Source organism: Sceloporus occidentalis, unplaced genomic scaffold (genome assembly GCF_023333645.1).
Source record: "Sceloporus occidentalis isolate IW3139 unplaced genomic scaffold, rSceOcc1.0.p SCAF_32, whole genome shotgun sequence".
Classification (NCBI taxonomy): domain Eukaryota; kingdom Metazoa; phylum Chordata; class Lepidosauria; order Squamata; family Phrynosomatidae; genus Sceloporus; species Sceloporus occidentalis.
In genome coordinates, this window is record NW_028317012.1 from 2,730,506 (window position 1) to 2,758,131 (window position 27,626).

Genomic DNA, 27,626 nt, shown 5'->3' on the forward strand with positions numbered 1-27,626 from the left:
GGTGTCTTGCGAGGCCGGCGGGGGACATCTACGCAATACGCGTATACAACTTCCGGTGCCGGACGCGTATTGCGTAGATGCCCGCCACGGCCCCGCAAGACACCCGGGAGTCTGCTCCGGTAAGTCAGGCGGGGGGCCAGAGGTCAAACGCATCGTGCGGTTAGACAACCGCACGATGCGCTTAGACAACCTCCCGTGCCGGCACCCCCCCTCCGTGGGAAGTGCTGGCAGGGGAGGCTGCCTGAGCGTATCGGGGAGTAGGATGCAGGTCCCCTGCACCGCTGCGGGGGATCTGTATCCTAACGCCGCTGCCTGCCCGGCGCCCGGGACTGCATGTCCCGGGCGTCGGGCGCTAGACCCCGAATATAGGCCGCACCCCCACTTTAAAGACTTAAAGTGGGGGAAAAAAGTGCGGCCTATATTCGAGCCAATACGGTATATATATATTATACTGTATATGTATCTACATGGAACAAATAACCTATACAGTGTTACCTGCTTACTAGGAGACCATTGGATTAAGATCCCTCATTGGGTCTGTAAATCTGTTATATATAATGTAATTCTAGTTCAATTGGAAGACTGCGATCATCATATATTTTTATAGTCTTCCAAAGCTTTCTTCCAATAGACTAACAATTCATATCCTCCTCCATTTCCACCAGTATTATTGCTGTGCCCCATCGCAGGGGTATGGTGCAGTTTTACCTATGCCTCTGGTGATTCAAGCGACTTATGTGCCACCCCTAGGGTGTAAATCCAGCCCTAATATTCCATATTAGAATAATAAGTGCGCACCTCCCAAGATTTCAAATGGCCCAAGAGGGGCGTTGTTCTTTTTAGGGGGGCGTGGTTATGGGTGTGGTCATGGGGCTGGGGGTTTACCAATACTTTTTATGTGACTTAATGAGAGGTAGATAGTTATTAATGTAACGGAGTAAGAATGTATTTTATTAACACATTATAGTAACTGTTAGGGCTGTAGAACACAGGGATATACTCATACCCAGAAAACATTAGGATATAATAGAAATTAGGAATGTCCGGTTAAGGAAGGGACACTTGGGAGGGATCTACTTTCAGAAAATACATCTAGATCTTATTGTTTAAAGCTATATTTTCCCCAGGGGAAATCTTTTGTTTTCATGCAATAAAGATACTCAGTATGGTGAGTAATGCCAATACTCTTTCTACCAACACGTCCTGTTTTCTATAGACTTATTTTATTTAAATATTATAACGTGCATTAAGCACTTTCTAATCGGCATATGGATCTCCCGACGTACATATGTTTTAACAACTCTCCTTTGATATGTAAAAAAAACAGGCTATAAAAGCAATCGTAAAGAATTTTGCCTTTTTTTTATATTCATATTATACAGTTTAACATTGTGTAAGATATTCGTATGTTTTCATATTGGTACAAACCAACGCAGATGTTAAATATGTGCTTTTAACATAAATATTTCCTTAGAATGTTCAATGTGATGTGAAATAATTGAAAACATTATGTACATGTGTACGCTTAAATCTCGGTTGATTTTATATTCTTTCTGATACCGTGGGTCAAAGGCTAACATTTTTCCAATGCATACTCCCAGAGTCCTAAATGGGGAGAGTCAAAATTGGCACCGAACACCAACGCCAAGGCACATGTGGCATACCCTATAAAAAAAATCACTTAATAGAATAGAAGTAAAGTAAAGGGTCGTGCGATAAAACCATGCAAAATAACTGGGTATGTAGCTTATGCACTGCGAGTGTCTTGGTTTTTCTCTTTGTCTATTGGTACATTTGACATTTATACACTCCATTTGGCGGCCTTCATCAGAGACATTTTCATCAGTGTTTGGGAAACAGGATCACGAGCTGATCACTAAAAGCATATTTACATCTTCATTTCTACATGTTATGCCTTTTCCCCCAAGTCTAGAACACCATAGACAATGGTGTATTTCGGTTGGGCATCCCCAAGTTACTATGGAGGCTGTATTAGCTAGCTTCAGATCTCCATAGTGTAAGTACACCCGCAGGTTGACCAGCAGAGATGGCTGCCTCCCCTGGACCTATACTTGGGCCAGAATACGCCACTGACCATTGATTTCAATTAGAGTGCTTTCCTGCCACCGATTGAATGCGTTATGCAGCAATCAGTGGTCTGAAAATGTGAAACAGACCATGGACAGGGGCAGTGCACTGTAGCTCCAGAGCTGCAGCTTCTCCTAAAGGTATTTAGTTGTTATTATTATCAAGTCATTTTTTTTTTTGGAAGCACAAGCGTTCTCTTCTTTTCGCATAGTGGACCATCTACCCAAACCAAATGTTTTTCATCACACGCATGTGTTTTTTTATGTTATGCTTTTTCAGTCTATCCTTCTCCACAATTACATATAATCTATTCATTACTAAAGAACATAGTAACGCAACCCGTATTTACCATCGACCCATTATTTTATATTCTAGCTACTTGACCGAATCGGTGACTTGGAGAAAGAACGAGATCTCTTAAAGGAAAATTACGACAAGCTTTACAACAGGTAGCAAAATCACAATCTCCCTCGCCACTATATTGTTGACTGTTTTGTGCGCATGAAAGGAAGCTCAGTGTGTTGAGTTGTGTTAGGTCACCGCATGCAGCAGCAGCAGCAGCTTCCAACCTCCTATAAATGAACTGTCATTCAATAAGATTTTCATTTATTTTCCATTATTTTCCATGTACTGTGTGGCATTTCCATGGGAAATGCTATATAGTCTCAGGCAAAACCCTCTGCTTGATGTTAAAGGGTGTAACACATTGTGGGCTTTTAAAGCCCCCCGACTGGGTTCAGTAAACAATAGAAAAACTTCAAAACTAATTCATTCATACCGAATTAACTAATCTGATTTACTTAATGCCGAAAGTCACAGCTGCCGACAGTCCTCTGTCCGGACAGTCGCAGTCTCCAAGCTTTACGTTCCAGTGGAAACGTTCTGTTTACTGGGACCAGCCCAATTCTGCCTTGTGTAATGAGGACGAAACCACACATAACATCACGCTTACTCCAGCGTACCGCTTGAGATCATTCAAAGCAATCAGCAGAAGTATTCCTTTGGTTACTCGGGTAATTTGCTATATGATTAGGTATTAATAATATAGTTTGCATGTTATTAGTATCTTGGAGAAATCTAATACCATCAAAATGTTTTGGTCGCACATTCTAAAGGGCAACAGATAATTTAATAAATGAACCAACCCCTGTCCGCCGCACCTTTGTACCTGTCAGGATATTGTTGATCCCCTTTTCCCTGTTTCATTTCAAATAGTTAATGAGTTGGTAATGTACGTCTATTATATATAGAAGTACGTAAGCTCTTTCTACAATGCAGCGGGCCGTAAAGTACATCATGTCTTATTAAATCATTATTCTCTATTAGATGCCATATCATTCTTTGTGTTGGAAATCATTTTTTAAATTGCATTTTCTGCTTGAGCTGAGTCCATTCTGCATTCATTTTTTTGATTGAGACGGGGAGGGAAAAACTTCCACCCCTTTGTGAAGCCGGATATTATTTGGCCCTAATCCGCATCGAAATACTGTTTGTTTGTTTTTTGTCCTTTCTATTAACCCCTGAATGTCGAAAGGCAAATTTCACCTAGAAAGGTCTGCGTATTGAACACACCTGGCGGGAAACTGGCCGTGCAAAATATAAAGAAAGGGGGTTTTGATAATTAATTTAAAAAGCTAGTGGATTTCTTGGTGTCACCTTTTGGTAACACAACCACCACGTGCCTTTTGCCTTCCACAGCGCCGGCTGCCAGGCTTATGGTCTCAGTGCATAGTTTACAAGCTCTGTGGTCGTGTCGGTGACTGCGTTTTGGATTCCGATACATTATGCATCTAATTTCCTTCAGCATTTCAGAGAATAGTGAATCCCCGGCCAACTTTTCACTCTCTCCCTCTGCATAGCTGGCTCTCTAAATTAAGGCCAGTCCCCTGTTCATCCCACATAGTCTTTCATCTTCCCCAACCACAGCCTGTGCAGGCGCCTTTGGTTTAAGCGGCAGCATAACAGAATATGTTTGGCTAATTCCTTAAACATCAGGACAAGTGATCTCTGTGCCACTACCCTTCCCTTCCAAGCGTTGTAACTTTAAAGAGCCTTTCCCCACTCAGATGCTCCCACATTCTTGGACATGTTTTTCACTCTTTTTTTTTTGTTCTTTAAATCCAAATTGAATACATAACTGTGAAATCCTCCAGACGTTTTTTTGGGTTGAGAAAGTATGATTTTCATTTTTGTTTAATGCTCCCAAATCAAGTCAAGACTTTTGTAAGCGACACCCGATCTCCTTCAATGTTAACCTTCCGCTGTGTAAATTATATTATGCATTACATAAGGAGGTTAGTGTAGGCTTACCGGGCTTCAGTAGACCTATAATGAGAAATGTTACTTTCCACTAGTTACCAATGTGCAAAAAGTAGACCAAAAAAAATATTAGTCTAAAAGGAGTTAAATTACATTTAAATTTTAAAGGTAAATTATTGGCGTTATATATAAATAAAATATGATAATAATAACTAAAGATTGTGAGATCTGTGGCTTCTGGTGTCACAACTAGCGCATTTAATACATTTATGCGCAGTTATCTTTCTCTGCCTTACGAACACTGCCTTAACCCACAATCCGTAACTTAAAAATAAGGCATAAATAACATAATGTTGAGGACCAATTATGAAGGTCCAGAGAATAGGGAGTTTTGATATCGTTCCCCATTGAATATATATATATATGAGGTGGATTTCTAGTACATATATGTTGCTTGTTTTAATCTGCAAAACAATGCTGCAAAGGTTTACTTGTATGCACTGTGATGTTGATGGTACAAAAAGTGGCCAAGTTGCTTAAAACAAGACAAAAAAAAAAAAAACCAAGTTTACTAATAAGCAGGTACTGGGTCGACTGCTCTCTGATGCAAAGATTCTCTTTCTTGCCGCAGTGCTTTTGATGTGAGCGGCAGCCAGGAGCAGCAGCGGAAGTTAAGAGAGCAGCATCTGAAGCTCCAGATCGCCCAGCTGGAGGCAGCACTCAAGTCCGACCTGGCAGAAAGAAATGAGCTTCTCGACAGAGTCAGACGCGAGAGAGGTGTGCTTTATAATAATTGCTCCGAGTGGGCACTTAAGACGTGGGTTGTACATGGAGTAAAACATCCTTAGGGTGGCATTCACAGACAAGGGAGATTGTAAGATTGTTGATAGTATGAAACAAATAGTTATCGTGACCAATGTATTGTCGTAGTAATTTTATTGCGTGCTCAATTTTTGTTTTCAAAGAGCAAACAGAGAGGCTGGATCAAGAGAACAGAAAACTTCAACTACGCTGCCTGGAACAGAAGCAGCAACTGGATGAATTTCACAGCAGGCTACGTTTCTTTACCAAGGTGCTTTACCTGTCCCTCCCACGTTCCGCTCCCAACTCCCCACTATCAATGAGGCCGCAATAACAATGAAATAACAAAGAAAATACATGTATCGTCACTGTCACTCTTCACAATGAGCTCCCATTGAAATCAATAGGATTAGTGTAAACCAATCACATATATGCAAGCTGAGCACCGCAGCCGGCATCCTCTACTCACATTATTATTATTATGATGATGATGATCTTGTATTTATATAGCCCCAACAATTTACGCAGCACTTCTTACAATACATATATTCTATGGGTATGACAAGACAAGAATTGACAGACTAAGACAAACCGATACATTAGGTGGAGAGAGCCCTGCTCGCAAGCTTACAATCATTTAATAGGAGCTCTACAGAGCATGTGCAGGGGCATACTTTAGTATGCTTCCTGCTTTCAGTATAGGCAGCCGGGGGGGGGGGGGGGACACGTGGCAGAAGTCCTATTGACCCAATATGTTAATAATCCCTGCGCAGTAAAATGCCTTGGAGAACGTGCAAACTGGATTCTGATATGCATCAAAATATAATTTTTTGGGCGCTAGAATATCCATTTACCGAATATGGTGACGAGTTTTGTTAGATCGAGCGGGCATCAAATCTTATTCTATACTTCATTGGTTGGCTGTATGGTTTATATCTGTAAAAGTCACTGACCAACGTACTCATTTGATTTCAAATCCCAGAAATTCTACTTTGTAAAAACTGGAAATCCAACAAAATACATCAAAAGGCCTATTTCAACTCATTTACTTTCAGACCTAACACATGTACAGTAATCTGGAGAAACTACTCAAAGTTCAGTCAGTACCTTGAAGCAGAAAATAATGGGGAACGTTCTATTTAAATTTTAACAAAGTAATACATTTCCGTCAGTGTGAAGGGTCGTGCGGCGTGTTTTTTATTATTTAATACCACTCAGCACAGGTTTATGCCAGACCATATTCTGTTTTGTTTCTTAAGACGTAGTTTGGATTTGTTTCTGCTCATCTGATCTCCTCTCTGTCTTCCACTTCAGGAGAGTGATATGGATGTGGCCGAACTCAGCGAAGCCCTAATGTTGATAAAGGTAATTCCGAGACGCTCCTTCCGTACCTGTGTCTTAAACTGACCTGTCAGCCTTCGACAGGAATTTTATTGATGTAAAGCCAGCGAGAAACTCTGTGTTCTGCAAAAATACTCTTACATCTTTTGCATATTTTATAATTACATTGAAAATGAATTAACAGGGCAGATGATGGGTCTAGCCTTCCAACTTTGCATCAAATGATGTGCTCCGTTCTACTATACCACTAGCTTTTTAACCATATTGATGCTGGTTCAATGTGCATCACATTAAATTGCTAGAAACAGATTTATATGTCTCATAAGTGTCTGCTTCTTTTCATAACTGGTCTTAACTGTACAAGGATGTTCTTAATGTCATGCCGCTGTAATGTGTATAATGTATTTTGAATATAAATGACCAATTGAACATATGTATTGCACCTTTCTAGTTTGTGCATAATTAAACCAATTGCATGCACTGGAGATAGACCCCTTAATTGTGCAAATGATTGGGATCTTGCTGTCAAGAAATGTCGTATGATCTATGCTATGTATGTACGTAATTAAGAAAACACCAACCAGCTCTGAAACATATCTGCTTTCAGAACCCTTTTTTGGACAGCATTTTTATGCTCACATATCACAATTACAGATGCTGACGCCAACCTTTTCCATGTGCCGCTCTTTTTACGTATGTTAATGGTTCCATAAGGTTTTTGTATTCAAGCTATTAAGTTCAAATGTGCATTTCTCATGCGTCTAAGACTTTGTCATACGTTTCTCAGCTTCCCTTCTCATGTATGCTTTGCTCTTCTTTTGTAAAGCAATGGTATTGTAGATCCCAGCCTGTACATTTGTGATCTATTTGGTCTAAGATGTTTGAGGTATATACAGGTCTTGGGACTCCCACTGAGATTAGATCATCGCTAGTCAAACTATCTAATTCTAGCATGTGCAGTTTGTCTTCTTAATCGGTTATGGCTTGGGAATGACTTTGAAAATGTGCGGCTGTTTTGGCAGTTTCACAATTACAAACAGACTGGACCAATAGCTGTGGCCAAGACGCATTCATAATATAGTCATAATTAGTTGGCATTAAATACTGCTTTGTTAATCATCAACATCTTTGATTCTCCATGTGTTATTAAGTGCTAGATTTTCCAGAACCTCAAGTCAACCTTTTCTTCTTCTTAACCCTTGTAACGTCTAGAAGGACAAATCGGCTAGAGCATCACTCTCTGGATTTCTGTACATAGGTCTTGGCCGGTTTGTGTGCCAGCATGTTTAATATGTAAGTGTAGCGATCATATAACATATTATTTTGTAGGCACGCAAGCAGCAAAAGAATGGTGACCTGACGTTTTTGGGAAAAGTAGATGATGACGTCCACAAAGACCTGGAGAGGACATTGAGGGACCTGCAGGCAAGTCATGCTGAGACAGTGCAGGAATTGGAGAAGACCCGGAACATGCTGATAATGCAACATAAAATTAACAAGGACTACCAGGTAAGAGCATAGTAAGTGTGCATGAAGAAAATAAATGACCACTGTAGGGGTTAAAACTAAAAATGTTATGAATGAGGCAGCCCAGGTAATCAAAGAAGGCTAAGTCTTTACAGATATCATGTTCTTAACAAGACCAGATACTTAACAAATAGCTGGACAATCTAAATGTTCTTACTTCCAGACCGAAGTGGAAGCAGTAACAAAGAAGATGGAGGGGATCCAGCAGGACTATGAGTTAAAACTAGAACAGTATGCTCATCTGCTGGACGTCAGAGCTGCCCGCATACGCAAGCTTGAAGGTACAAATGAATGACATACACACAATTTTATGTTTTGTAGTGAAATGATGAAAAAAATCAAGCAGTATACAGAGCACTCCAAGCTGAAAAATACACTTGGGCAGATTTACGTATCTCAATTCCAGAAAACCCAGTTTCTTAAAATATAACACATTTTACATTTGCTGAATGCTGCTGGGAATCATGGTTAATGACGCACAAGCAGCAAACAATATATTGTCATATTCTGGGATAACCGTATACAATAGGATGCTTCTAGGATCATTGGAAATAGTTGTGTAGATTAGCCGAGTTGGCTAGACCTTGTTAGAGTTTCTGATAGAGTTTCAAGGCGAAAGCAGGGAGGTTTTAGGTTCACAGAAGTCAGTGTTTAAAGTGTATGTTGTTTTGACAAGCTTTTACATTACTTCATTCTCCTTGCTATTTTCTAGCCCAAATAAAAGACATTGCATATGGCACCAAGCAATACAAATTCACACCAGACATCACACCAGATGATGATGTGGCCGAGTTTGATGAATCTCTGAAACTGGAGCGTGGCGAGAACCTCTTTGAGATCCACATCTCCAAAGCAGCATTCTCACCCGTGGCTGGCCGAAGCTTCGGCGATCAGGAACCTAGCACTTTTTGCACATACGCTTTCTATGACTTTGAACTGCAAACAACCCCTGTAGTACGGGGTATGCAACCTGTATATGATTTTACATCCCAATACTTGATCCGTGTGGATGATATGTTTCTGCAGTATATCCAGAAAAGTACAGTAAGGCTGGAGTTGCATGTCGCATTTGGGACAGATTATCAAACTGTGGCTTTTTGTCAACTTAATTTCCAAGAAATGCTGGAAAAAAGTGGACGTATCTTCTCTAGTGCCGTGCTTGTTGGTGAGTGACACACAAATCAGTATGATGCACTTTGAGGGGAAGAAGACATCTGAATTCACATTACAGTCTCCATCCTTTTTTTATTGTAGGTCTTGACAGTAGCATTGAGAATTATGGTACGCTGGAATACTGGATCAGGTTAAGAGTTCCCATGGAACAAGCTATTCGCCTCTACAAGGAGAGGGCCAAGGCCCTGGGCTACATTGCCTCCAACCTCCAGGAACCAGAACTAAGTCAGGTATTAATGTCAGTGGCAGCAGTGAGATGTCAATGGTGTTTACCACATTCTAGAGACACACCAGCGCACTACCTGAGCATATAATTTGAGTATGATGTGTGGAATATTCTATTTTCATACCAAATATATTTTGTTTAATTTATGATCCTTTCATAAAAAAATTGACTGTTTTATTTAAGATTTATACCACCTTTGAATCCGTCATTCAGGGTAACAATAATTTAATATTGATATTATTTTCTGTACTTTATCACTTTCTAACCCTAATGTTAGCTCTTTATTTTATTGAACAGGTTAACCTCTCTTCCACAACAGAAAAGAACTTGAATGAGCTCTTCATCACCATTAAAAGCTGCAGCAATCTGAGTTCTGGCTCCAGCCCACAGCAGCCTAGTCCCTATGTGGCCTACACCTTCTACAACTTCTCTGACCATTACACCCCCATTATCACAAGCAGCAACAACCCACAATTTGAAGACCATATGTCCTTCCCCGTGCCAATGACCAGCGACCTGGACCGCTATCTGAAATCCGAATGCCTCGCTGTCTATGTGTTTGATGATAATGAGATGAGTGATGCATACATCGGGAAAGCTTCTGTGCCTCTCATCTCCCTTGCCCATGACAAGTGTATTTCAGGTGAGACCTTTTCTTTTGCAGCGCTAACTACATTAGTATTTGTGAAGGAGGCCAGCTGTATATTTTATGATATACATGGCAGATTTGGTTCTGCATAGAACTAAAGTAACCTTTTCAATTAATAATTTTCCAAGCGTCACTGATGTTTGTACTTGGTGGCTACCTGCTGATGTCAGGTGGCACTAGTGGGTATCTGTGCATGCCTGCACTTTCTAGCGGTTTCCCCCCTTGCACCTGGGGATCAGGTCCACCCACATTATAATTTTTATTTATATAGCGCCAATAATTTAGGTTATCTGTGTTTGTTTTTCGTTAGGCACATTTCAGCTGACAGATCGCAGTGGGCAAGCCAAAGGTACCATAAAAGTCACACTGAAATGGAAGGTGACTTATCTTCCACCCAGTGACTCCATCCTCAAAACACCATTAGTCGATGAATTACCGAGGGAAGTGCCAGCTCCTGTCAGACTATTGCAAGAAGAAGAAATACGGGCTCCTACACAGAAACCAGAAGTGCCTGCTCCAATAGTAAGTGGCTGAGAGCTTATTACTTGGTCCTTCCAATTCACCTCTACAGCACCACTTTCTATTTAAGCATCAACCCATCACTTTCCTTGTTGGGAATGGAATTTGACCACATACATTATAGGACTATCTTTCCTATAGGATATAGGTAGTCTGTGAGCTCTTTTGATTATTTTTTAATGTTTTGCAGACGCCTATGCCGAAGCCCAGACAACGGAAACCTCCGGCAGAGAAAAAAGTCTCCTTCTTTGATACTAGTGTGCAAAACCTGGTGAGCACTCAGCGTTAATCCTACCTGAAAAAAAAAAGCATTTATTTTGACCTTTTGTCATGGAGTGTGAATTGATGTTATTTACCATTTACCCTTAAAGAGTGCGTGGTGCAAAGCTTTTTCTTTGCTAGGTTAAATGTGTACCAATTGATTTGGTTGCTGATCAGTCATTTAATTGAAAAGCTACATTTGAAAGATGTTTTCCCCACTGTTATGCTGAGCTTGGTGGCAATTTGTATAGAACAGTACATAATAAATTAAGTTCAACTGCCCTCACTTCTTCTAACTATTGTTGTGCGGATCACAGCTTGACTTTAACACTGGATGTATTATGTGTGATTACAGAACCCCATTGATCAAACTGTTGAAGAAGAAACCTCAAAAGTGTCAAAAAATCCAGTTACCATCTTAAATATTCCTGAGGTAAACTTAATTAAAAAAAAATATATATATAATAAAATCTCAAAAAAAGTCTGGGGTTACTTAGCTGTTTTCATGGAAAGCAAGGACATTTCTAGCTGTAACATTTTTGCAAAAGGGTTTTGTAATGCTCAATTAGCCTTTATTGGATCAGCGAACACAACTTGTCATTGGGACACAGGAGTGATGGGACACAGGAGTGATGGGACACAGGAGTGATGGGAGTGATAAAGGCTTCTGTACACCTATGAAGATATTCCATAAAAAATCAGCCATTTCCAGCTACAATAGTCATTTACAACATTGTGCTGTATTTCTCATGTTATTTAAATGGGGTAAATCTGCTTTTCTTTCAAAAACAAGAAAATTGAAGTGACTTTTGAATGGTGTTGTGTGTAACTGGGGAACTGGGGTGGGGTTGAAAGTTCTAGACAGTTATTCAAGTTAGAATTGTCTCTATTACTTGTGCGTATGTATGCATGTATATGTATATATATGTATATATATATATATATATATATATATATATACACACACACTCAGGTCTTATCTGAGACTAGCACATTGTAAGAATGGCTTAGAGATTTCAGTTTTAACTTTGATTACGATTTTTGTTTTTTAAATCCTGCGTGACTATTATTCAGTACTGAAAACACATATACACAAAAAAAAAAAACTATTTTACAAAAGCTGACAATTCTCATGTTTCTTTTTAACAATCTTGTATTTCCAAAAACAAATCTTTTATTTGCTCCTTGTCAAGAATTTGACGCCACCATTTTTCTTACGAGAAACAGCAGGTGCATATTATACCGGCTAGTCGGTTCGTGCCCACGTAAATGATTGCCTTTAGATCTTATCGTTTGCATAATTCAGGTGCGTAAGAAACTGCATTATTCTCAAAAAAAGGGGTTACAAATCTTTTTCTTAAAGCAATCTGTTTCGCGTGACAACACGCATTCTGCAGCGCAGGTAAAACAAGAAACATCAGAAAAAAATGTGTATACAGCTTTAGGGATTCTATAAAACCCAAGAACACCTTTTAGGATCTTGTGCCTTTTTTGGATTATTTTAGTAACAACGTGAATACAGACTAGCGAGTGTATAGGTTCTTGGAGATAATTTGTACACTTAAATGTGCAACTATGTTTGGTATAAATATAATAGACCCCCTGGAACTCTGAGTTTAGTGCGAATGTATTAACATGTATAGAAGTGGCATGTTTTATGTATCTCTATTGCAAGGATTCAGAATAGAGGTAAAGTATGACATCATAATACCTCTTTAATAGTTCTGTTCAATATATATATATATATATATATATATATATATATATATATATATATATATATATATATATATATATGAAAATGCTTTTAAATGGACAATTAGGTAAGTTTATAATAACGCTCTTTGTACCTTAGAGGTCTCTTTTTAGATGGGATTTCGCACGTGCCATTCCATTTGAAGAAGAGACCTCTGAGATCCTAAAAAAAGGTCTACATTTTTTCTTTGATGACCCTATAAAGGGGTATCGCCGTCAACTAAAGACCACCTGCTCCCAGGCAAATACAACAATGCATTCTACATTAAGACTAATTTATATGACCGGTTAAAGACCTTGGAGTTCTACTTTGCCAATCATATTTGGCCGGGGTAAAATGTGTTTAATAAAACGGAAACAATTTAAGCTTAAAGTGAGGTTTAATGTAAAGCCGTGTTATTTACATGTCCCGTGTCTCAGCACTTTTTATATGCCGTGCGGTTTGTGGAAGTTAACAATGGTCTGCCTTTGTCCGCTGGCATGTTTTATGTTGTAGATGGCACAAGATAAACCAGCGGAGGATGGACAACTTGAAGATAAAATGAAGGAACCTCAGCAAGAGAAAGAAGAGTCTTCTCAGCTGTCAGATGGACAACTAGAAGCCCAAAGCTATGACACGTCAGAAGATGAAACGGAAATAACGGAAGATTTGGAAGAAGAAGGTAAAATGGAGAGTTCGGTTCACTCGCTACCAGAGACTCGCCTGACAGTGATATGCCGAGAGCTTTATCCTCATTCACAATGCGTACAGTATCTCTCTGTCTTCCGCTCACAGAACTTAATAATTCTCCACAAAATATCACTTTAGACTATGCACGATTACCTACATGTATAACAGAGAAGTCGATGCCGCACATGGACATGCATTCCAAATAGTAATCTGGATTTGATTTTTTGTCAATTTTTTTTTGTCAAGATTTGCCGGCTCACCTAAATACCTATTGATTCATCATCCAATTTAGTTTGATATATATTATGGATAGATGGCTTTAATATATATTTACTATACTAGTAATACTACTAAGACACACCATAGCAGTAAAACAAATTGTCCACAAATGAAAGGATATACACAACAAGGGTAACGGCTTTGCCTGCCACGTAGTGGGATATCTTCTTGTATTAAGGATAAAGTCTCTATAAAGTTTCTCCAGGACCGTTGCGTTATTGCGAAGGCATCTTTATGCGTAATCTGTGGTCGGTGGTGAAGTCTGTAACTTTTCTGTTTATCAGATCACGATGGGAAACAGACAACGGATGGAAACGAGTCTTCAGCAACCGATAGCGACGACTGCATTATCCCCTTAGCCAAGGATGTGAAGCCGGTGAGTGCAGTTAACACGTTCAGAAATCACTTACATTTATTATGGCCGTCTAAGCATTTTTTTTGTTTGTTTTGCTAGCCAAAAACAAAATGTAAAAGGAAGAAATCCTTATTAAAAAAAATTGTATTTTATTAGACAAACCTAAATGAGTTAGGGATTACCCTATCTGTTAAAGTGAACCTTTCACTTAAAACTTCAGTAAAGCATAGTGTAAAATGGTCCGTGTATTCCATCTCATGTACGTGAACAAGTATTTTAATTAAGGTGTTTGTTATATATATAGATAAACAATCAGTTCTATTGAATTTATTACGCAAATTATGTATTATTCATAATAGCCCAGCTATTTCCTGATTTCTGCATTAATTATAAAATAACCCATTATGACAAAAATACAAATGGGTAGTCAATCAAGGAGAAACGATATGGTGGGTATATACATGCTCTATTGACCTGAACTGATGCTTAAAAAAGATACATTCATTAAGTAATTGATGCAAAACGTATTCTTATCCCCAAAATGTAGAATTGCCTTGTTTTTAGCTTTTTTCCCCAAACAGGGTTTTTTTTTTTTTAATAAAAGCTCCCCCGCTGTGGCAGTCATATAATTAAGCATCTCTTTCCGCCGATTGTCAAACAACATTTATTTATGTCAAACCATTAGAAAAGCCTGTGGGGAGGGAAGATCTAGATGAGATGGTCTGGATAAGCCAGTAGTTACGGTCTTCTCTAATCATCATTCCTCTCAACCCATTGAAAGCGCATAATACATTCATTTCATATAGTCAAATAACCAGAAATGTATAATGAATTGATTTTGTTTTAGGGCTTCCACTAAAACCTGATCCTCCAACCAGTCCAATTCATTTCCCTGTAACACTTCATGTGACAGCAGCCTAAATGTATTCTAACCATGTTTTTGATGGAGATAGTGATACCACCTCCCAGCAGAAGTGGTAGAGGTTATTGAAACATGCGTGGGATAGGCGTACGGCTCAGTTTTACATGTAATTGATATTTTAACTTGAATCTATTCCGTTTGAATGTAAGCTTAGGTGTGGACCCCACACAATGAACGTTCAGAGAGGTTCCCCTGTCCGTCTTTCTGTATGTATAGGCATACGTTATCGCTGGGAAGTTCCGGACATGGTCATCAAAAAGAGTTATATCAAAAGAGGCAACATAAAAAGGGGTCTTATCACCATAGCAACCAATGGAAGGGTCAAATCACTAAGTGATTGTTGGTTGCCATGGCAATAACGCCACTTTTCAAACTTTGCACCAAAATCGCTTTTATACGCTAACCCCCAAATATTATTATGTGATGCCACGATTCATATAAAAAAAATAAATCACCTGATTGAATGATAACCCGGATCCCCCTTATATCTGTTATAAGATAGGATGCTTCGTAAATGGAAAAGTCTATTCCTATCTTTACATCTTTAAGCACCCGACAAATTCATTTGGAAAGGGACACCAGGGTCCCGGTTGAGTTTGTCAGGTTGATTTAAAACCATTTTGTTCATAAAACACTCCTATAATTCTGCCTTGCCATAACAAGCCTTCTCAGCATCATTAAACTTTGAAATACTTGAACTGTTTTAAATATTTATGAGTCTTTTAAAATACTGAAGAGGAAAAATTCATCAAGATAAAGCAGCGCGTTTCACTCTAATTATGCCAGATATATGTAGCTTTCAGAATAATGACATTTATCTGACGCTTGGGATTTTAGGGGGATGTATTGTACTCCTCACCGCAGTTCACCGGCTATGTGAATGTATTTCATTTGTTCTCCATGTACCGGGGAATTAAAATTCCAGCATTTGTATTATGAAGGAAGGGGGAATGCAGAATGCAAAAGGGCCGTCACAGCAATAACCTCACAGAATCTCAGATTAAGCTAGGGATTGTTAGGCGTCAAGCTGACCCTTCTTGGAAGATCCACATCACGTGTTCTGACGTTGGTGAGTTGAGTTGTCCATCTGACCGACAAACTGATGCTTTATTCTTGAGCGTGAACTCTTAAGTTTATTGAATGATAGTGCTTAGTTTTTGCAACCTACTAATAAACCTTCCAGTGACTCAAAAGATCATCATCATGAGACTTCTCTTGGATGTGTCTCGGAAGGGGTTTACTCATCTCGTTCACCGGCCCCAGCATATTTACATGCTGAAGTAGACATACTATGAGAGTTGTGATGAGATAAGGCAACTGAGATAGATAAAAGGTACAAACAACCAATGAAAGTGCTGCCAGGTGATGTTCTAAAGAGAGAGCAGGTAATCAGTCCCATGTGAATGATTTCAGCAAATGATCTTCACATCTTTTTGAATAATAAAAACTATTATAGCCATGCCGGCCCAAGAATAAATATGAAGGATATTTATAAAAAAGATTTCATGTTACATAACCTTTCAGGATTTCAGAGGTCTCTTCTTCAGAGGCAAACAGCCCAATTTAGATTCCTTCCAAAGATGAGGCTTCTGAGGTCCTGAAAGCTCATCTACCTTTACGTTCTAAGTTGGCCCAATAAAAGACATCAACCTCAACTAAAGGCTACATCTTTCCAGTCAACTCAGTTTAAGTTATTCCATTATAGATAAAGATTATAGAATTGGTCTTTGGTGAGCAACAAATACGATCGTCATGAAAGACACTACAATTCTTTAATTCGCAGTTGGGTTTGTACAGCTTTTGATTGTAGGTCTTTGCTAATGAAAGGTTCTACCACCCTTTATACATAAACCACAATGAATTAAAGTAGATATATCTATTGCGGTTTCTGTGTGTGTATACACTGCATGTTTATATATGTAATAAATCTGTAAATTATATGTTGTTCAAAGTTTAATTGAAAGTGGCATTTACTTAGTATTATGAGCAGTGAAAGAAAGGCTTTTGAATTTTTGATTTTATTTCCAGCAGTAGCGAAAAGAACTTTTGCCACAGGGATAATTTACTTTTTCAGTGTTGCCGAGTCTTAAATCATACTTAATGATTGAGAATCTGACATCAGACAATATATATATATATATATATATATATATATCTTTATTTCTCTGTAGCCCTGGCAGCGTACATTACATGTTATAAAGTATCGTTCCGCCATGGTGGAAATTTGCACCACACTGCTTACAATCTAGAAGCCAAAGCATGTGATTATAAGAGACCTTTCAACTTCAAATTATGTTGGACTTTTTCCCCCCACTCTAAAGAATACAAATACACAAGCCATGTTTATATTAAAAGTTTGAGAAAAAGAAGCCCCCTTAGCTTAACTGCCGATGCTCATCACACACCGTCGGACCCCCGCTTGACAGCCTACAAGGATTGGGTCATTGACTGCTCGTGTCATTGGCACGTACCCACGGCTTCCGATTTCGTAGCTGAAGATGCCTACTATTTTGTGATATTCTCTACTGATTTTGTTTGGAAAAAGCACATTCCAATCACTAAACTTTTTGTTCTTTAATTTAGACGGCAGTCTTTTCTGTACCCGATAGAAAGATCTGTTTAATAATAAAAAAAAAAAAATCCTTTCTGATGACATAATACAGTAGAGGATACGCTGACGCCGAGAGGATTAAATTATTACACTTATCAAGACAACTAATGTGCGTTCATTTCTTTATCCATACGAGCACAAGCTGCAGGCGGCTATTACTGGAGAAGCCGCGCACGCTTTCATCATTTCAAATTTGAATATGAAAAGCACATTGCATTCGGAGTGTCACCTTAATGGCATTTGGCAGTCATTTGATTTATTAAGGTTTTAGTGTAATAAAATAATAAAAAAAAAAGGAAAACCTTTTAAATATTTCATCAAACTATGCTAATCGGGGTAATATTGCCAGCTGAAGGCTTGTACCTGTATGCAGAACGACAGAGAAATGTGGTCGGCCTAGTAAAATTTCCATGAACCTAGTGAATAATGAAAGACCCTTATTGAAATATTCAGATTTGGGGAGGGGGTACGTTAGGGTACAAGATGAAAGGAAATGTCTCTTTTATAGGAGAGGAGAAACCTGCACACATCAAATATTCAGATGGCTTGACGGCTGTGAAAATTGTCGGTTTTTTAAATTGATACTCGCTCTTAGCCTATATGGTAAATACATTTTCAAACATATATTCTTTAGGCGTGTTCCCATTTTAATAGTTGAAAGAGTCAAAAGAACACATCTGGGAATTTCGTAGGGCGCAAATAAGTTGGGATCGGGATATAAGGTATTTGCTTTTTATTATTTTCTTTGCAAGATGCATTTTGTCGGAGCGGATGCATTAACATGGCCCAAGAAGAAAAAATACAGCTATTACAATAAAAAGCCTTCTGATATAAATAAATAAATAAATAAATAAATATATATAATGATAATAATATAATAAAAACACAGGAGATTGTTAAAACTAAAAGGAAAAAAATACCCATTTGTTTTACCCATTATACAGATTTTTTAATATGCATTATATGATATATTCTAAGATGCAATAATTCTTGCTTTGTAACACCTGATAACTTTTGAAACTTGATGGTAAGCAGGCAATGCAACAAAGCATCAGAAACAACAAGTAGGGTGCTGGGTTGTATAGCTAGAGGCATTAATAGCAGAAAGAGTATGGTGGTTATGCCCAGGACATGATGTGCGGGGTAGGCACATGGCTCCTGAATCTAAGACAAGACCGAGCAATGATTAAGGGCTGATTCTTTACATCCGTTAAAGAAAATGGCAGACTAGACGGGGTTCTTATCTGCTGTCAGATTTTTTTATATAACTTTAGTATTGTATTGCTAAAAATTACGCAGTTAGACAAAGACTTTAAGTGTTTCAGATTGGGGTAAGATAAGTATTTTCAACACATAAATAAATCAACCAAAAACTCTCGATGTGATGATAAGCACATGAAAAAGAAATTCACAGGTCCCTTTAGGTTTAGCTTATTTGTAAATGGCTTTTCCCAGATTTTTTTGGTTCCAAATGTTTCAAGAAATAAAAGAATAACTCTCGTTTAAAGAACCAATCGCAGCCCGACATTTTGATATCCTAGACTTTTCTGGTGAAATAACAGTTATTTGTAAATATGCTACGGTTAGTAGTCCTTGAAGGGTTGTTTGAAAAGCATCAGGGAATAGAAAGTAATTTCAAAAAATAAAAAAGTAGAGCAGCTGAAATGTAGACCTCCTTCTGAAAATGTTCTTTTTATATGCAGTTAGTTTGCATCTATATATGTGAAACGCATTTCACACAATATTCCTGTGGTACAGATAACACAAAATACGATGACAGCCAAGTTCTCTCTATTGCATGGTTTCCAGAAACGTGTGTGTCTGTTTAAGACACTATGGTGCACCTGCTAAGCAATGAGGTGAGATGAAAAAAGATACCACACCTACACACATATCAAAATCTACCACATAAATGCATGCATTTGGGCAAGCCAACATTTTGATTAAGAGCTTAAGTTGGCTAATAGCTTCATATGACATTTGATTGTATATGTCACGTACTGGGTCAATACCCGATGATGCAAGAGCGGAGACACAGGAACAGATGCAGAGTAACCACACTTCCCTGTGTGTTGGGCCATCGGGATTGTGTGGCCGCATACCAGGACCGTGAAATAGCAGCGGGAGGTATGCAGTAAAGATAACAGGATATAGAGATATCTGGAGCAAAGAACAGAAAAGGCAGGACAAAGCTAGAGGAGTAGAAGCAGGTTGCAGAATGAGGAATTCAGGTTACAGGGACAGGCTACACAAATACAGGACTAGCCTAGGACTGTATGATAAATATTAGAGATTCCGTCACATCTTATGGCCATAGTATGCTTAGCCCACCACTACGCCAAAGTACTTCAATATTCGGTGGGTCCTAACATTAAACCCTGCCTACTGAATCACTAATAAGCTGCAAATAAACATTAAATCTATACACAGAACCAAAAAGGACATACCTTTAGACTGCAGACTGAGACAAACAGAACAACCGGGTGGGGCACACCTTATAAAGGAAACAGAGCTGAAGCAAAGAGCAGAACTGGAATCAAGGAATCAGAAGAACAGGATAGAGCATATGGAAATCCAGGAATGGATTATACCAAAGGGGAACTCTAGTGAGACTGGGAAATTCAGAGATATGCAGCTCCGCAGCCTGGATGAGGCCTGACAGTATACCATACATTCTTTTATGATTTTCCATTACAAGGAGAACCAAGAAATGTTTCAACTCACTCAAGACCAACGGCAACTGAAATCTAGATCGGTTGACTTACATTGGTACATGTTAATTAGGGTTGGAAAAATACATCAATAAAGAGACAATAAAGTTCAACCCGTTACACTTACACATTAGTCAAAACAGCATCCATGAGCCTAAGGAACAAAGAGTGTAGTGTATGTTGTAACCAGTATTGTTCTTTGTTCTTTTTAGCCAACTGAAAGAATTTGCATTGAGATCATCTCCCTGAGCTTGGATGTTGGATCCGATGTTGTTAAGAATGACACCATCCAGAGATTGTTTGTAGAGTATAGATTCTGCAACTTGCCAACCGTGGAGACACCCGTTTCACTCCAGAAGCCTACCAAGGGGCAGAAGATCCACTACAACTACAGCAATGGTATTAACACGTGGAACGAGCAGGCGTGGGGAGGAGCAGTTGTGAATTTGAGTTCTATACATACTGAAATGTGCTTATTCATGACAGTATCTATTCAAAATCTTCTCCATTCAAAACAGTGTTCTGCATATATATGCATCATTGGTGTTGCTAATGAAACGATTTGAATTAAAACACATTTATTGTGCAACCTCCCTTATTTCTGATTTTATAAATTATACTACCCACAAAATAGATGACGGGGAGCCGTATAAGAAGTGGTTGGCCATAGACAATTGAACGAGTCTCTTTTGCTATATATTCTTGATGAGGTATCATTTAATTCTATCCTGCACCAGAATAATGCAGAATTCAGATTCCTTTGTTCCATTTCAGGGAGATCAGTGATAATAAGTAAATGTAATGGGATCACACGACGTAAATCTTAACCCCATGTGAGGAATTAGCATGTGCATCTAATATAACAGATTAATAATATATTGCTTAATAACTATCCGCAATATCTGTATCTTCTTTCGCCCCAATAGCAGCCATTTAATGAAGCCCCATAACAGAGTCGTTATGGATTATATCGTATTTGAGAATTATCTAAGACGCCTTCTGATTTCTTGTTGAGATATAATTGTGTGTGTTTTCTGCCTTCAGTGATTCATGTGGATAAAGAAAACAACCAACCGAGGAGAGACTTCATAAAACCTAATCTGTGTGATCCAAATCTCAGCAATGCCAGGTACACCGGCTTGTGTAATTAACGATTCGACAGCCTATGGCTTTAGATATTTATATCACATCGGCGAGGGATATTCCTGATGTGTACAGTGGTCCCTTCAAGATTTTACCATAACAAAAGGCATCAATCTGAATTGTTTATAACCAGAACTATTTGTTTGGTAATTAAGAGTGATTTGGTTAAAAGAAATGAACGAACGGTTTTATCACAGAAATACGTGGCAACATCTTGCAAAGGTAGCACGTTGGTGATTTTTCTATCATGAAGTTATCTTCCTTCTAACCCTACCCTAACTACCCAAAACACATATTGCTATATAAATCTGAGAAAATAGAGTTTTACATTTGATACCTTTTATTGGTTCAGCAAAGAAAAAGATGTAAAAATTCTAAAGTGTAAAATGTAGAATTATGAAAAGTGAAAATACACTTTAGGTGAGTCTTTTTGGCTTTTTTTTGGCCATCTTCATCCTAGTTGTATTTACTATTGTAAATATTTGTGGCCGTCGCAGGGGCCTTTACAGAGCGAATACTTCACCTGTTGGGGTAAAAAAGTAAACTTAATAGTAACCTGTCTAAATGTGACAAAAGCCAAAAGAAAAGGGGAAAGCCGAATGACCAGATATTAACAGCTGTTACATTCAGTGTTTGTGGGACGGTTGCGAGCCCTGCTGTGTTTTAATGCGTTATGTTTTATTAGTAACCTCCTCAGCAGTATCGTTAACATCAAAGGAATATTGTTTGCCATTCCCAGAGGAGAAGGCTGAGGAGAGTTGACTTTATTGAAATGTGACATTAATAAAACAGTGTTTTTCAGAATAGGAGACAATTTGGTTTCCACACAGACACAACCGGGACCCAATTTTAATATAACCTAATGAGGTTTATTGAGAGCCCTAAACCGGTTATCTTTACAAGCAGATCACAGCAGGATTTCTGGTGCCAAGAAACATCAAAATGCAGCCTCCTGCATTTTGAACACCGAGCCAGCCCAAAATGGGGCTTGATTGCCGCACAAGCCACAAATTCAAAGCATCTTGTGCTATGCACTACAATTAAGCGTTCTGGAGGAAGAATAAAACCTGGCCGCAGAGGCCGATTGCTGAAACACAACTTAAAGAACGCATACATCTTTCCGAGTCTTAAAAGCGCGTCTTAAATTTCATAACCTACCAAGGGTGTGTGTTTTCCACATTTTACAGCGGAAGCAACATTTTACTGTGGTTAGTTGGGATCCAAATTCAGGTCGTACACGGGTTTGTGGGACAGATTCCGTATTAATCATTTTGTAAAGGGGGGAAAAAAGTTTATACTTCCAAAGTTTTATTTGGGGGGGGGGGGTGGAACAGTACCCAGAGGAACAAGGAGTTTGGAATTTCTGGCTGCAGAAGGGTTAAATGTTCTTTTCAGACATTTTATGTTCTTGTAACCAAGAAACAAAGAAAAGGTACAATAACCATTTCTTGACTATTCTAGTTCACGTAAGTGGATTGTGATCGAATGCTTTCCTTTCTTAGTCATGCATTGTTTTTGTCCTGTGTGCCATTGGGTGTTATGACACTCTACCCATTAGGAGACTCGCTTTGAGTGAGTTCTGGAATTCAGAAGTTCATTTGATTCTTGTGCCCCTCTATTAGTGTGAAGTTTACTATAGTCAGCGACCCACCGGAGGATGAACAAGAGCTGGAATGTGAAGATGTTGGCTTCGCTAATATCAACCTTCAGGAGGTCTTGCAGACTCGCAAGGATATCATCAACAGAAGCATCGAGAGTATGTTTCAGAGTTTCTTTTGTCCATGATAGACTGTTACCACCAGATGCAGAAATTTACATTGATGCATTTGAGAACTGGCTTATGTGACTCTGCCTTACGCTAAAATATATCACAAAATCTATTTTATGAAATGATACGGATTTTGGATTTGTGGGAACTATCCCTAGTTATGTTAAAGAAATGCCCGGTGGTCACTGTAGGGCTATCAGCATATCTGGTAACTTCCCATGTCGGCTAAATGGATGTTCCCCGTCTGGGGATGCAGAGCAGGTAGTGGTGTTGTCTGCATGTGAGGGATCAGGCATTGAGTAGACATAGCCAAACACTGCTCTATCTTCTTGGAGATTTAAGATAGTAACCTAGAGTCCCAGGATAACACTCTTCAACTGAAGAATCCAGGCCAAACCCAATAAATTCCCAGGTATGATTACCAGCAAGCAGACGCGTTGCTGTAATGGAAGCAGGGAATTTCCCTCATCATTAAACTGGACATTATTAACCACTATTAAATGTTTTATTTCCTTCTGCAATATTATTTTAGTTTTTTTTTAATCTGAATGGCCCACACTTGTAGATTGAATTTGATGGACTTCCGTGTGTTTTCAATCATAGTTCCTATGGGACATTTTTTTTTATGGCTCGTCATGTTTCAGGAGGTGAAATTTGTTTTTATATCCAGACACCAATAGGCGATTTCTATTTTTTATATTACTGCTGAAACCTGCAACCATTTTTCTCCCCTTCTTGCCTAGTTTACGACACCCAGTCTGATGGGAAAGTAATCGGGAGGCTGACGGTGACCGTGGAGGCCGCTGTGGCTCTTCAATCCATCCTGGCAGATTAAGAAGACTCCCAGATAATCCACGCTGCTTTCTCTGCGTTCTCTACCTATGATGTTCAAAATGTTCCTAATAAAGTTGAGCATGACACAGATTCTCAGGCCACAGCTCGCGTTCTTAGTTTCATAATACATTTCTTATAACATAATACATATAGTGATAACCTTCAAGGATAAAATCTCAGGTATAATATGCACCAGAGGTCATGGTAGTCTCTACGTTTATATAATACATACTAGATCTCCAAGGGGGACAATGTATCCTATGTGAGGTTTTACAATGTTTAAAGATAAATGATGATTATTACAATACATTTATATTAAAAGAACTTGTATAGAATATAAACCTTTATTGTTTTTATTAATAATGAGACACTATTTTCAATATGGACGACACCAATTTATTTTCCTACATTGAGTAGACACACAGTGCCAGTCGGGTCAATCAGAAACTTGTTTACTGGCATTAATATGTTAATACAGTTTTTTTTTTTAGTATTGTTTTTTAAAGTGATGTTTTGTACTGTTGATGTGGACAAATTGTATCTTTAATTGTTGTATTTTGCACAAACCTGGTCCAATAAATCACAAAATTTCACTAAACGATGGTGAATGAAGTCTGTTCCTAGATGATGTTGAATATTCTAGAGAATGGGATAGGTCTTGAAATGTTTTGAACGTGGATATTCTGGAATTCCGCTACGGTTTCACAGATTTTGCGTGGAGTAGAATTGCAGCGATCATTTATTAGTAAATTTGGTATGCATAAAAGCTTCATGGTGCGTTGTGATGGGCATTTGACTGGGAACGCCTGCTGTCTTTCTGGTAATTGAGGCTCAATACAGAGTGTCACCGTCTAAGGAGTAGCCTGTTCATAGCTAGTGAATAAGCGATCACCGAAGAGGATGAAGAGGCAGAAAAAACGCTTGGTTATTACTGAAAATATTACTGAAATCAGGTCAATGAGTTGGTATGCAGACAAAATTTGGCATCTGTCATCTGGTAATGGACCAAATGCCCAATAAAGGCCAGAAAATGGGATAGGAACGAGAAGCTGCTTCGTGAACTCTAGAGAGGGGAAGCCATTAATAATAATGATAACTACAGAGGCTAACAAACATAACCTACAAGTGACTAGTGAATTAAACTCATGACATCATGCTGCCCAAAAGTTATGGGGAGAAATAATCATGCAGATCTTGAGTTAAAATGGTGGCCCCCATGGTACACAAAAAAGGTCAGCTTTTGATACATATAAATTGCTTTTTTATTTGTGAACACCAGTACATACATGGGCTTATTAAATGCACTGAACTGTAAAATGTAGGCTTTAAGAAAGTGACAGACCCCCTCTAAATACATTAATGAAATAAAAGGATCTCTTACCGGTGTTTCCGGATCAGTAAAACATTTAAATAAGTATGTAACACTTCGACAGTGACTCTTACCGCACTGGCATACATTTACATCCACATAATAATAAAGTGAATTATGTATACATCACAACAATTTTCAAGTCTACTTTTTTTCCCCCTTATAATCCTCTTTACAAAATGAAACAGGATTTACGGCTCGCGAGCAGTTTGCATGCGCTCATAAGCATATGTAAAGTATTCAGAGAGATAAGTAATTTATTAAAATCAACCTAATTTGCCATGATATATTAAATCTCTGCTTGAGTGGTCACAAACCATTTCATTTAGAGAATTAGTAGCCTGCCTCATTGTACGACTTAAGCAGTGGAAAATGAGTTCTTTGCTCGTGTTTGCGAACATCCAAAGCTGGCTAATGGTACGGAGATGGAAGAGATTATAAGACAATTCATTACACTTCGGTGGTGACAGTAAGTTGCTTTCGGGATGAAAAGCACATATGAATTTCAGGCATCCACGTAGCAGAGAATGGAACACATTTTTAGCAGCTTCAATTATGTTTTTTTGTTGTATCCAATTACAAATAAAATCCTTTCTAAATGATAAAAAATACCATTGTGGTGCAGTTTTGATTTGAAATTTTGAATCAAAAATTTAAAATCACATAAGTATTTGAAAATAATCTATAATTGAAGATTCTTTTTTTTATGTTCCTTATAGTAACTATTTTAACCTATTTACTGATTCATTTGTAACCATAGACTACACTTGAGTTCCATCAATGTAGCCTCAATTTTGGAAAACAGCATGAAAGCATCCAAAAAAGAATCCTGGGTTGGTTGTTAACTGCGGAAAAAGAAACTTCTACCCCAGTTATGGCACTGAGTCTAAGCTGAGTCTGATAGCCTTGAACAAATCAGGGAACAATATTTCTGTTTTAGCTTCACGTGTACATAGAACTTTAGCAGAACCAGCATAGCTTGGTTAAGATGGTTCAGCATAGCCACTAGTATTATAATTGTTATTTAATATACATACTACTGTTGGGGTCACTAAACTGTTTTTATGGAAAACAAGGACATTTCTATCTGTAACTTAATTGCAGAAGGGTTTTCTAACGATCAGTTGTCTTTTAAACTTAAACTTGTATTAACGAACACAACGCGCCATTGGAACCCAGGAGTGATGGAACACAGGAGTGATAAAGGGCCTCTGTACGCCTATGAAAATATTCCATTAAAAATCAGCCCATTCCAGCTAGAGTGTCTGTGTATGTATATATAAATTCAAGCTAAACATATAAGAGAGAGGGAGGACATGTGTGAGCTGCATGAATTATTAGAGAGAGAATGTGTATAGTGTGTGTGTGTGTGTATGTATGTATGTATGTATATGCCATTAGTGTGGCTATATGTAATGTGTATACTAAACTATATATACACACAAAGTTGCACTAAGCAATTACATAGAGGACTCATGGTGATCTTAACCAACAACCCTGTATATGGTAGGTAGTACACCTAACCTTTATGCCACAAGGCAGCTGGACTCTCTACCTCCCAATGGACACATGATGCATGCCTGCTCCTGACTCACGTATACTCATATGCACACACACTCTAAGACCGTACACATACACACAGTCTGCAACACTATAGACTTACACATGACTATGCACATACATTATGTACTTACACCCATTCACTATAACACCATACACACACAGCTACAATATACACTTACATACAGGAGTGAGGGAAACTTGAACCAACAACCCTGTGTAAGGTAGGTAGTTCGTCTAACACCATCGGGTGGCTTGACTCTCTGGCTCCCCATGAACATACGGACATCACCTTCATAACTTACCCTTAGCACACCCTACTTCATATTCATACAAGCATTTCTCCTCACCATCTACCAATCAGCACTGTGCTGGATAAGACATCACATCTAGTACAGCACTGACTGGCAGATGCACAGGGTTAGTTCGAAGAGAGATCTCTAGGAGATCTGCGCATCAAATGGCACAAATCTTTTTTGCCTCTGCAGCTGCTTTTGTAGCTGTGGTCACACATATAATTGGATGGCCACTCAGGACCGGTCACAGGGGATGCAGCCTACCAGAAAATTTAACTTGTTAACCCTTGATTTTGCCCTTTTCATTTCGTGAAAAGTCCCAATTTGCCGATTTACTAAAATAATTTTATGTTCTCCTGTTTGAGGTCATTCATAGCTTTCCTTTCATAAATAAAGACTAACTACTCTCCGTTCGACTTGTAATAAATCATTAAATACCAAGTTACTCATCAGACGTGTACAAAATGCAAAACCAAAATTATTATTTACATATTTTTTCTGGAATTATT

At 38.5% G+C, this 27,626-nt stretch overlaps 1 protein-coding gene across 1 annotated transcript in view; it reads left to right on the top strand.

Moving 5' to 3' along the window:
- LOC149298473 (protein fantom-like) overlaps nucleotides 1–23,893 on the top strand; it is a 34,357-nt gene extending 10,464 nt beyond the window's left edge. Inside the window, exons 8-25 of the mRNA XM_089487294.1 lie at nucleotides 2,464–2,537; nucleotides 4,979–5,124; nucleotides 5,313–5,419; nucleotides 6,463–6,513; nucleotides 7,819–7,998; nucleotides 8,180–8,297; nucleotides 8,729–9,181; nucleotides 9,271–9,419; nucleotides 9,713–10,058; nucleotides 10,375–10,586; nucleotides 10,774–10,854; nucleotides 11,200–11,277; nucleotides 13,096–13,278; nucleotides 13,868–13,924; nucleotides 20,360–20,546; nucleotides 21,192–21,276; nucleotides 22,913–23,046; nucleotides 23,802–23,893. Coding sequence (XP_089343420.1) covers nucleotides 2,464–2,537; nucleotides 4,979–5,124; nucleotides 5,313–5,419; nucleotides 6,463–6,513; nucleotides 7,819–7,998; nucleotides 8,180–8,297; nucleotides 8,729–9,181; nucleotides 9,271–9,419; nucleotides 9,713–10,058; nucleotides 10,375–10,586; nucleotides 10,774–10,854; nucleotides 11,200–11,277; nucleotides 13,096–13,278; nucleotides 13,868–13,924; nucleotides 20,360–20,546; nucleotides 21,192–21,276; nucleotides 22,913–23,046; nucleotides 23,802–23,893 — 2,733 coding nt within the window. The remainder of the gene's footprint in view (nucleotides 1–2,463; nucleotides 2,538–4,978; nucleotides 5,125–5,312; nucleotides 5,420–6,462; nucleotides 6,514–7,818; nucleotides 7,999–8,179; nucleotides 8,298–8,728; nucleotides 9,182–9,270; nucleotides 9,420–9,712; nucleotides 10,059–10,374; nucleotides 10,587–10,773; nucleotides 10,855–11,199; nucleotides 11,278–13,095; nucleotides 13,279–13,867; nucleotides 13,925–20,359; nucleotides 20,547–21,191; nucleotides 21,277–22,912; nucleotides 23,047–23,801) is intronic.
- The last annotated feature ends 3,733 nt before the right edge of the window (nucleotides 23,894–27,626 follow it).